This window comes from Varanus komodoensis, unplaced genomic scaffold (genome assembly GCF_004798865.1).
Source record: "Varanus komodoensis strain SLA01 unplaced genomic scaffold, ASM479886v1 scaffold14_1, whole genome shotgun sequence".
NCBI classification, from domain to species: domain Eukaryota; kingdom Metazoa; phylum Chordata; class Lepidosauria; order Squamata; family Varanidae; genus Varanus; species Varanus komodoensis.
This window is the reverse complement of record NW_025335438.1, coordinates 3,531,548-3,543,780: the sequence shown is the minus strand read 5'-3', so window position 1 is coordinate 3,543,780 and position 12,233 is coordinate 3,531,548. Positions and strand designations below refer to the sequence as shown.

At 42.8% G+C, this 12,233-nt stretch overlaps 2 protein-coding genes across 2 annotated transcripts in view; both read left to right on the top strand.

Annotated features, from left to right (window-relative positions):
* Positions 1 to 12,233, top strand: part of SLC26A7 (solute carrier family 26 member 7) — a 157,942-nt gene that overhangs the window by 394 nt on the left and 145,315 nt on the right. The window lies entirely within an intron of this gene.
* Positions 107 to 12,233, top strand: part of LRRC69 (leucine rich repeat containing 69) — a 39,809-nt gene continuing 27,682 nt past the window's right edge. The window contains exons 1-4 of the mRNA XM_044423770.1: positions 107 to 4,393; positions 9,035 to 9,161; positions 10,221 to 10,293; positions 11,006 to 11,201. Coding sequence (XP_044279705.1) covers positions 4,211 to 4,393; positions 9,035 to 9,161; positions 10,221 to 10,293; positions 11,006 to 11,201 — 579 coding nt within the window. The 5' untranslated portion in view covers positions 107 to 4,210. The remainder of the gene's footprint in view (positions 4,394 to 9,034; positions 9,162 to 10,220; positions 10,294 to 11,005; positions 11,202 to 12,233) is intronic.

Below are 12,233 nucleotides of genomic sequence, written 5' to 3'. Positions count from 1 at the left end.
AGTAGCAATAAAATACAATAAAACACATAGATAAAATAATATTTTATAAATTTTTAAATATTTTAACTATTAAAATATTGGGCATATAAAAGGTTTTTGCCTGGTGCTAAAAAGAGTAGACAGAAGGCACCAGGCACACCTCTTTGGGGAGCTTATTCCAAAGTCGGGGGCCACCACTGAGAAGGCCCTTCTTGTAGCCACCCTCATAATTTCCTTCACAGAGGGCTCTCCGAGAAGGACTTAGATGATGATCTTAGAGTTTGGGTAGATACATATGGGAAGAGGTACTACTTTAGATAACTTGTCCCAAGCCATTCAGGCCTTTAAATATTAATGTTAATACCTCAAATTGGGTCTGGATTTCAACTGAACTGAATTGGGTCTGGATTTCAACTGGTAACCAACGGAGTTTGTAGAGGGCTGGCGTAATGTGTTCATGTCAGCCAGTCCTTGTCGGCTGCCTTGCTGTCCTTTTCCAGACCAATCGGAGTTTCCAGACCATTTTCAAATGCGGTCCCACGTAGACAGTATTACAATAATCCAAATGAGGGGTTACCACAGGATGGATTACTGTTGCTTGGTTCTGTCTGGCCAGATAGGGTTGTAGTTGATGAATCAGCTGAAGCTGATAGAAAGTACTCCAGGCCACTGAGTCCTCCTGAGATCCCAGTGACAATTCAGGATCCAAGAGCACTCCCAAACTAGGAAGCTTGTCCATGGGGGTGGGGGTACAACCCCATCTAAGAGAAGTGTAATAGCACCCACCTGGACAGAAAGTCCCTTCACCAACAGCACCTTCATCTTACCTGGATTAAGTTTTAGTTTATTGGCCCTCATCCAATCCATTATCAAGCCAAGGCATTGATTCAAAGTGACCATAGCCCCACCTGAGTAAGATGAAAGAGGTAGAGCTGAGTTGTCAGCATACTGATGACATCTCAGCCCACACCTCTCAATAACCTCCCCCAGCAGTATCATGCAGATGGCGTAAATGCTCTGACACAGAGCAATAATCCCTCAGCACTATCTTCTGGAATTGGCCAGTCTAGGAGCAGAATCACTGCAGTGCAGTTTCTCCAACTTCCAACCCACCTAGCCTATCCAGAAGGATACCATGATCATTGGTATCAAAAGCTGCTGAGAGGTCCAGGGTGACCAAGGCAGTGTTCCATCCAAAACCGGTCCTGAAGCTCTATTGAAGTGGATCAGGATGATCTGTTTCATACAAGAGTGCCTGGAGCTGTTCAGCTACCACTTGCCCAGGAAGGGGATATTGGCCACTGGCGTATAGTTGTTAATGTCTTCTGGATCCAGGTTAGACCTTTTTTTTCCAAAAGTATTTTAAAGAGGCTGGGCCTACATCCTCTTTTCAAGAGCTTTTACAGCCTCCTGGACCCTTTCTTACTTTGATAAGCTATAATGGACAAGGACACTCACACAGGCAGTGGGCTGAACTTAATAAAACACCTTGTCTACCTCCTGAGGCCTCAATAACTAACTCATCTAACAAAATTGGACCAGATGCTGCTCTGGATGCTTCTGTTAATGGAACTGCATTAAATGTGGAGCCCCATTCATGACAAATCAGCAACTTTGTCTTCAACATGCTGTGCAAATGAATCATAGTGAGCTAGTGAAGGTTCCGCAGTGTCTTTCTCTGATCCAATTTGTAAAAGGCTGTGAACCACTCAGAAAAGCTCTGCTGGATGGCACTAAGGGGCTGCACTGCTGGTGGAAAAGAATAGCCTCCTTGCCACCCACACTGCCATGGATTAGGCTCAGTAATGAGCTCTAAGCCATGTCCATTCAGATGCATCATGCATTTTCCTCTAGCTGTTGCTGCTCAGCTACTGGGTGTTACTGTGTCAGCTGCTCTGATCATCTCCATAGTCTACAGAGCAACGTGAATGTGGTGAGCTGAATTCTCCCAGCAGTAGCAGTCTCATCAGCACTTCTTGCCAAACATAATTATTTCGAGCATATACAAAGCAAAATGGTGAACCCTCTGGCCTTCTTCACCCAAAGCCTTGCATATGAATCCTGACCCTGTAGGTAGGAGTGCTGTGGAACTGGGCATGCCTTCACTCCTCCCACTGAGATCCTGAATGGGCCAACCCTACAAGTGTGACGACGGACTATTGGGTCCACCTCCTCAAGAGGCTGGAGTTCCCCATTCAATAGCCTCCCCATCTCTAAATCTCCCCCCTCAGGAGGTTGCTGCTCTTTTTTGTTCCCATGGGAGGGTTGCCTGGGCCCCGTGAAGTAATCTCTCCTATAGCAGGCACAGGGCCTTGGACTGGAGCTGGAACTGGGTCTGTTTCAACAAATCTCATTATCGGAGTCTGAACTGTCAGACCTGCTGGGTTAGAGCAACTCCTCTGCGCACATCTCATTCTCAGAATATGAACTGTCAGTCCAGTCAAAATGGTCAGCCTCTTATGTTTGCTCCTGAAGTTTGCTAGAACATGTATGCACAACACTTGAGCTTCGACAGGAAGGTGGCAATGGGCCTGAATACTGGTTGAAAAATGCCTGATTGAGAGGCCCAGAAACATGTCCATAAGCATAGGGGTATTGTGAATGGTCTTATATCAAGTCTACTTTATTGTGCATCCTACTTTATTGTTATCAGTATGGGTGGGTTTGCAACTGAAATTACTTTCCCTCAAGCTGACAGATGCGTAGGCATGGGCTGTGTCCCCTGCTTCCACCTCCTTTAGCATCTTGGAGCTCCCCACATGAATAAGGGTGAGAAAGCAAGATGCCAGCAGGCAAAAATGGGCAGTTTCAGCTGCTGCCATTCACTTCCTCACCCAGTGCTCCTGACAGAACAGAGAAAGGAAGGGCTGGGTGGTCTTGTGCTGGGCTTGGAAGTCCAGAACAAGTTGACTCACTGCTAAGCTGCGGTCTGCTGCAGCTGAGAAGCATGGACGCCATCCTGTGCCCCTTTCCACTTGTCAGCTATGGTGTGCCTGGGAGGAGGCCTGGCTGACCACACCATTCTGGTTTGCTGTCCAACATCTCTGAGATGTGAGGTGGGGTGTAACCTGGTGTCTGCTGTCCACCCCTTTCCCAGTCTTGACTGGGGACTTGAAAAGATGGTGTGTGATAGGCACTTGGTCTGCCTATCACCCCATTTCCTCCTATACTTGCTGGGGAGAAGGGGGAATGGGGTTCAGGGTGCTTAGGTGTTGTGTTTGTCTTGAGTAAGGAGAATAGAATGGTTCATTCCTGCTCATCCCCACTGTTGCAATGACAGCAGGTGGGATCCAGCCACTTCACCTTGCTTTTTCTGAACACTGTCTCCCCAGGCTCCATTTGCAACATAGAATGGAATCAAGTTGATTCCCCTGGACACTTGCCAATGCAGGATTGCTCATGAGGGATCCTGCTCTTTCACATCATCTGGAACCTGGGGGAAGTTGATGACAGCCACACTTTGCCAGCTGATATCAGCTGGAGCCTCTGGCCAAACCTAAGTTTGGACAACATGTTAAGGGGGGAGGGGGTTAGTTAATCCCTGGAACAAGCCATGGTCAACTGGGGTAGATTATGAGACACCCCACTGGTTGGCAGTAGCTCTCCAGGATATCTGACAGGAGACTTGCCTGGCTCTATCGAGATGGCAGGGATTGGACTTGAGACCTTCTGCATCCAAGAGATTTACTCTGCTACTAAGATATACAATCCCCCTTCAAAATAAACCTTCATTCGTATTAGAACAAGTTTGAGTTGATCTTTGGGATTCAGTACTATGGTTGGTGCTTTATGTAAGCGATCTGTGCCAAAAGCGTCCTGGAAAAGAATGACCTGTGAACCTGGTGCCAGGTCAGATAACCCCTCGAAACTGATCTTTAGAGCTCCTAGCAGTGTTTCCACGTGGACATTTTATTTAACACAATCTGATCTTCTGTCCATCGCCATTAGATCGTACGAGACCTTTAGGGTTGTGCAAGAGCTGTATCCACGCTTGCTGTCCTCCCACGTTCCCCTCATTCACATCGCGGCGACCCGCCTTTCCCCTTCCGCGTGGTGCTTCGCCCCCTGCGCTCCTCTCGGCTTCCGTAGCGCGCTTCCTCCCGCACGAGAAAGTCGCGTCGCTTTCTTGTTTCCATGACGACCGCGAAGGTAAGGAGGTAGCTCTTGTTTACCTACGCTGTTTCTATGGCGCCATGGCTGGACAGCGCTCCCGGCAGCGGAGAGAGCCAAGATGGCAGAATGGCAGCTGCTCCGGGCTTTGCGGGGAGGACCCGGGACGCGCTCTCTCTCACTGACAGCGAAGGGGCTGCATCGACTGCCCCGGGACTTGGGGAAGATGAAGAACCTGGAAGAACTAAGCCTGCGGAACAATAAACTTCACTGCCTGCCCCAGGAAATAGAGGCTCTGAGCCGGGTGAGGTAGCCCTCCTCGACAGGAGCCCCTCCTGTTGGTTTACCCCCGCCCCCCCCTTCAGTTCGTCTCTCTGTCGCGACTAGGGAGGTCGTCACCATCCACCATGCACCCCCCCCCTCAGCCCTGCCGTCGTGTCTTTTCCTAAAAGCTTCACATGGCATTTTTCAGCCCAGCATGGAAATAATGCCATAGTGAAAGCTTCGCTTGCCTGGCAGTGCTAGTTTGGACTCACAAAAGTCCGTACCGTATAATCCAGAACGATCAGCATCCATTCTTTCCTCGTTCAAGTGGCTTGGCATCCCCATTTTACATGCCATTGAAAGAATGGACGAAGGCACACTGATACAGCAAATTGAACTATTACAATACTTTTTTCCTGGGATGGGCTTTTTATAATCGCTGAAAAGCCTGAAAGGAGAATAGCTCAATATATTTACCAATAAGATTTATTACAGCATACATAGGGGGTTCTAGGCACACATTTAAGGCACAATGCTTATGTAGACATGCTAGTTTGGTCATGCTGGGAGTTGTAGAATTCTTCTTTGCCTAAACATGCTTTATATTGATTTGGAATAGAGGCTTTTAAAATAAGGGGCACTTGTTTCGCTTTTTCTGTATTTTTTCCTTGTTTCCTTTTGAACTGAATCTTTAGAAAATTTGAGAAACGCAATGCAACATTCTTTTAACAATTGCAGCATCACAATTTAATTTGTGATAAAACTTGATTCTTCTGTGAAATTTTGAACTGTAAAATACTATCATTTTGCCTTTTTGTAATCAGAGCAAACAAGCCACCCAGATATTATTACTTTTGAATTACATTTCAGGAAGCATGATTAAAGTGTGTGCTTAACTTTTCCATTTAAATCCATTTGATTCTGCAGCACATAAATTTAGTTTGACTTATTTTATGGGATGTTTATCCTTAAATTAGTATAATTTCTAGCTGTATAGTGGATCCAATAGAAAGCAGAGATTATGAACAGCTGGATTGAGGTGAAGGGAATAGTTCACCATTCAGTCTAAGTCTTTTTAAAAAATGGGTCATAAAAGAAGTTATGGAACTTTTTAATGACAGACTGAAACTTGGCAGTACTGTAATTCAACCTAATATGTACTTTTGAAAACATCTTAAAAATGTTCTAGTACAACTCAAATTACTTAAAAATACTTTGGAAAGCCGATGACTGTGTCAAAAATTTTTCTACAATTGTAAAATATGCTTCATGTTGGAAACAGTTTTGTTGGAAATGCTGGCTATACCACTACACATAATTGAGTAGCACTTGGCCAGCCTCTTTTCCTGGAATGGATACAGTCCTATCATGCTTTCTTCCTTGGTACCTAGTTGTTTTATACGTAGAAGCATGTGGTTTTCATTGCTTTTCCCCTCATAATTTATGTTTTGGAAATGAAGAAGATACTTGTTTTGCCATTCTAACATGAGGGGAGTTTAAAAAGCAATTTCTGATAGGATTTAAGGTCTACTGTTTAAAATAACCTGCTGAGCGCATGCAAGCTGTTGCTCACACCTAAGTATTTACTTGGATCCAAGCTACTTGGAAAGGGCCAATAACACAATTGAGTCCAACCAGTTCTCCACAGCCTATGTAACTGAAACCATAAATTCTCACTGGCAAGGGACTTGCAGAAAAGTGCTTGTAGATAAAATACCTACAGATTTTATTTTTTGTTTGATTTTATTAGATTTCCATACCTCTGCATACCTGAAGTACTCTAAGTGGTTCACCACAGTTGCAGCTGTAAAATACAGCATGATAAAATACAATAGTATAGTTGCTAAGAGCATGGGACTGAGACTCAGGTGATCTTGGGGTCTACCCTCGTAGTCCCTGCTCAGCCAACTGGGTGACTTTGGGCCAGTCACAGACTCTCAGCTCAACCAACTTCGCAGGGTTGTTATTGTGGGGATAAGATTGAGAGCAGGAGGAACAGTATTATGTAAGCCACTTTGAGTTCTTTGCAAGAAAAAAAGGCAGGCTATAAATTTAATGGATAAATAGTAATACATTTAAAATTTTAAAACTACAGTACAAAATAATAACAATAAAATCTAGGAGCACTGTAAAGATTTAAAATACAGTAATAAACATTTTAAGAAACAGAAATCTCAGTAAAACCACACTCTGTACTCCTTTCATTAATTGGACAGGGTTATTTATTTTGAATTTAAATAAATCACAACATAAAAATCAGCATAAAATAAGTTTACAGTTTTCTAACAGTAGATTTGACTATATCCATTACAATAGATTCATAGCAATATGTACATCTATATCTTATATATGGCAAAATATGCTATTCTTAGACATGCATAAACTTCAGCAAGGGCAGACCAAATATCCATATATTTGTCCATTCCTAGATTATACCTAAATACCACCAGGTGTCAGGCAAACCTCTCTGGGGAGCTCATTCCAGAGTTGGGGTGCCACTTCCAAAAAGGAGTGCCACTCCTTTTCTTGTCACCACCCTCCTTATTTCTTGAGGAGGGGGCTCCCTTAGAAAGGCTTCAGATGCAGATCTAAGGGCTGGGTAGGTTCATATGGCAAGAGGTCCTCTTTTATATACCCTGGCCCCAAGCCGTTTAGGACTTTAAACACTAATGTTACCACCTTGAATTGGGCCTGGACTTCAACTGGTAGCCAATGGAGATGGTAGAGGACTGGCTTTATATGATCATATCTGCCTTTTCTCATTAACAGTCTAGCTGCCTGATTTTGGACCACTTGAAGTTTCTGGACTGTTTTCAAGAAAATCCCCATATAAAGTGCATTGCAATAATCTAGACACAATGTTACCAGTGCATGGATGAATGTTGCCAGGTCCTGTCTGTCCACATATGGCTGCAGTTGATATATTAGCCTCAGCTGATAGAAGGTGGTCCTGGCAGCCAAATTCACCTGGAATTCCAGGGACAATTCAGGGTCCAGGAGCACCCCCAAGTTGTAAACCCTGTCCTTTTAGGAGAGTGTGGCCCCATCCAGTACAGGCAAGATGTCCCCCATCTGAACAGACAATCCTCCCACCAACTGTATCTCTGTCTTCTTTGGATTAACTTTCAGTTTATTAGACCTCATTCAATCCATTATTCAAGGCCAGACCCTGATTTAGAACAGCCACTGCAACATCTGCATTAGATGAAAAGGAAGTTTACTGATGACAACACAGCCCACACCCCCCAAAGACCTCCAAACTGTTTCATGTAGATGTTAAAGAGCATGGGAATTAAGACTGAGCCCTGCAAAACTCCATGGCATAAATGGCACAGAACAATAATCCCCCAGCACCATCTTCTGGACACTGTTGGCAATGCAGTGCCTCTCATTCCCAGCTTGACCAAACTGTCCAGAAGGATACCATGGTCAATGATATTGAAAGCCTCTGATTGGTCTAGGAAAACTAACATGATTGCATTCCCCCTGTCCCTCTCCCAGCATAGGTCATCCCAAACGGCAACCAAGGCAGTTTCCATTCTGAATCCAGGTCTGAATCCCAATTGAAATGGATCAAGATGGTCCCTTTCATCCAAGAGAGCCTAGAGTTGGCCAGCCACCAGCTGCTTGGGCACTTTGGCCAGGAAGGGGATATTAACAACTGGTCTATAGTTGTTCATGTCCCCCAGGTTCAAGTTGGCCTTCTTCAGGAGTGGTATAATTACAGCCTCTTTTAATGAGACTGGGGCCACTCCCTCTTTTAGCAAGGCATTCACAGCCTCCAGGACCCAAGGATGCACCCCCTCCTTACCTTGAATGAGCAGACCAGCCAAAATGGGCAAGGGTTAAGCATACAGGTAGTAGGCTGAACCAATCCAAGCACCTTGGCCACATCCTTATGCCTCAACAACTGAAGCTCATCCAATAAACTCATACTAGGCAGTGCATTGGACACCTTAGCTGCATCAACCAAGGAGTTCAACTCCTGATAGATCCAAGCAATTTTACCCTCAAAGTGCTGTGCAAATTCCCTGCAGCAAACCACCAAGGGTTCCAGTGTTTCTTTCACTGGACTAGTTTGTAAAATTCCCTGGACTACTTTGGAACAGCAACACTGAATGGCACTGAGAGGATGCAGTGGAGGTGGAAAAATAAGATCTCTTTGCCTCCTTCATTGCCACGGCATAAGTTTAATAATGAGTTCTAAGACATGTTTGGTCAGATTCATCATGAGTTTTTCTCCATTTGAGCTGAAGCTGTCTGTTTCATTGACCTCAGCTCCAATGCGTATCTGCATGGGCTCCATGCAGGGAAAGAGAGCACTTGAGTGTGATTGTGTCAACTGCCTGGTCTTCTCTGTATTCCACAAAGTGACTTCAACGGGAGTGCCAGCCATATCAGCCTAAAACACCCCCAGAGCCCTCTGGAAGCCATACAGATCCATCAGTCTCTGGGGGTGGATCATTTTAATAGATTTCCCATCCATGAGAGGGGAAAGGGGGCCAAGAGCCTAACCTCAAAAGGAAGTGTTCTGATCTGATCATGACAAAGGGGTTGATGTCAGCCCCTCCACTTCCAGATCAAAATATGTATGGATACTGGTCATGGTAAATGGATGCTTTATTTTTCAAGGTTAGAGCAGATATGACAGAAATCTATTTAATCAAATATCTGATTGTAGTTGAAGGTACTGAATTTGGGAAACAATAATTTTGAGGAAGTTCCAGAGCAATTGCAATACCTCGAATCTTTACAGAAGCTTCATTTATTTGCAAACAAGATCACCAGAATTTCACCTTTAGTATTTGGTAAGATCATCGCATATGTTGCTGAGTATCAAACACTGATTACAGTAATATAAATTAGTATTTATAATACATGTTGGAAATCAGTTTATTATATGAGTTTCAAAGCCTCATATATACTTGTCAGGGGTGGGGAGAGGAATAGGTTGGGGTCATCTGCATTGATCAGTGGGCAGCCTATCAGTGTCCCAGCCTCCTTCCTTCCCCCTCTCTGGTACTTTATCTAGATTACCAAACTGATTATCAAGAAAAAAATGCATGGGGCACTGCATGGTGGCAGTGGAGCTTGTCACTGGTGTACTTCACTCCAGCCACTGGAGTTCAGAGGCTTGAATGCTTCTGGGGTGGAAGCATAATAGGATTGTGCTGCAAGCCTTTCAGAAGTTTTCCAATCAGTTTATCTTTTTAAACCTCACAGAGAGTTTTGGCCATTGGATAGTATGGAAATGTGATGAATGGATAATTCAATTAATTGGCTGAATATTGCAACTCAAACTAGTTTCATTTCCAAGAATTTATTAGGCTTACAGTCAATATGTGTATCACTGCTTGGGCTTCCATAATTTTTAGGCTGTCTATGACTATAGCCAAACCAGATCCTCCTTTTCATTTTTCCAGCTGCAGCAGCCATATAGGGTGCTATTCTATCCACACTTGCCTGTGGATAGAGTGTTCCTTTGTTGTTCAAGTAACCATGCATGGTTCAAGTAACCATGCATAGGACTCAGCTGTTAATGTGGTCCATCCTATTTGTAACTCTAATTTGGGGTCTCCATCCAATTAGGCTACATCTAATTTGGTAGTCATCTCATTTTTTCAAGAATACTTTCTTGATCACCTTTTAAGAACACTCATCTCCACTAGAAACTGTTAATCTAGTCATCTAATAGACTTGTCACAATATATGCTTGGTCACATAAAAATATAATGTAGAGTCACATAAAAATATAATAACAAACATGTTTATACAGGCCTGGCACATAGTACACAGTAGGACATTAGGAATAACACAATGCATAATGAAGCCTCTAGAGAGTATATTAACATTGTTTTTCCTAATAGATGGATTGCAGAATTTAGTATTCCTCAATCTGAACAATAACCAGCTTAATTGTCTTCCTCCAGAGATTCACAGGTAATTTTAATTACTGTAAGGCTAAATTTTCTCCTGAACTAGCTATATTTACTGCTTGGTATTATTGGTAATACTCAATAATCAGTATTTTTTGCTGTGAGATAAAACACTTGCCTGTATTGTTATGTGCAGAAGACCTCACACTAACCATGTATTTTACAACCCTTTGTTAGTCTTCAAACATCAATAAACCCAGAGAATTTTGTGTTGTGATGGATTTTTATGATGCTCCTTCCTTCTTATCTGGATAAAATGATCACATATCATAAAAAATTTGCTATGATCTGCTTGGTCATGATATCCAAAACATCTGGAAAGAATCTGGTTGGGGAACTCTGACCTATAGATTTAAGATCATTATCTGTCCGCAGTTCCTGAAAGGAAGTTAACCCACCCCACCCATTGCATGATATAAACAAGACTTTGCAGACAGTGGTTCTTCTACATTATATGGCTATCTATGTCTTATCAAAAATGTAGACCATTAACAATATCCTGAATTAATTTTGAATTCACTTTCAAGGTTTTCCCTACATATTGGAAAGTACCAAGCTTTAGTAGCTCCAGTTGACATCTTGCAACACTGTATGTGTATAATTAAAATTGACCTGTATATAAGCAGTATATAAAATCATTACCAAGTATTTGGTGAACATAGAAAAACAAACAGACTTGGAGGCTATTATTTTGAAATATTTTGTTCTTTTCATAGGCTTGGAAATCTTGAATGTTTGAGTGTGGACAATAATCGCCTAGAATGTATTCCCAAAGAACTGTGTTATCTCCAAAAACTACATGAACTCCATTTGTCCAACAATTCAATCATTGCACTTCCTGAAGAGATTCGATATCTGACAAGGCTCAAGGTCTTAATTTTGTCAAGAAACCAAATAAACAATCTCCCTGATGTGAGTGGTGATATGCTTTGGAAAATAGCATTGTCTTGAGATAGTTCTTTAGTCTGCTCATCAGATGATAAACTTTGTTATGTAGTATATGGGCGTGGTATATAATTAGAATTAATATTTTGTCATATATTCAATAATTTTTATATTTGCCATATATAAAATAATAACTGTTCATGTAAGCAGTTGATTTGCTTGAGTAGCATAAGAGAGGAACGGCAAATATAAGACTTGCTTCTTTGAAAGCTGTGTTTTTCATATAAATTAGTCTCCAATACTGGGTCTAAACCAACTCTCTGTTGAGATTTGTCCCTGCATTTTATTTCTGATTCGTTGAGTCATAGGATTGTAGAGTTGGAAGGGGCCAGAGGGCCATTGGGTCCAACCTCTTGCTCAGTGCAGGACTCCTAGTTAAACCATCCCTCTCATTATGGCTTCCAGTTGCATATTGAATGCCTCTACTGTGAGAGAGCCCAAAGGCTTCCTAGGTAATTGGTTCCATTGTTGTACTGCTATAACAGTCAGGATTTTTATTCTGGTGTTTAGATGGAACCCGGCTTCCTCTAACTTGAGCCCATTATTCTGTGTCATGCATGCTGGGATGAATGAAAAGAGATCCTGTCCTTCCTCCTTGTGACAGCCTTTGAGATACTTGTATAGTGCTATCACATTTCCCTACAGGCTTCTCTTCCTGAGGCTGAACATGCCCAGTTCTCTCAATCTCTCCTCACTGGACTTTTCTCAAAGAATAATAGACACGGTTCTGAGAGTTCTTCCAACCAGCTTCTTTATGACTCTAGGGTACTGTACATCAGGCCCTGGAGATTTGAACCCACTGAGCCCAATTAGATTAACCTCAACTATTTTCCTATCAATTTTGCACTGCCATCCTGCTCCTTCAGTGTGTACTTCCCCTTGATCAGGAAGGGCACAGCTCTTCTTTTGGGAGAAGATTGAGCAAAGGCAGGAACTGCACACTTCTGCCTTTTCTTTGTCATCTGTTATCATTTTGCTGTCCACAATGAGTATCTGAAC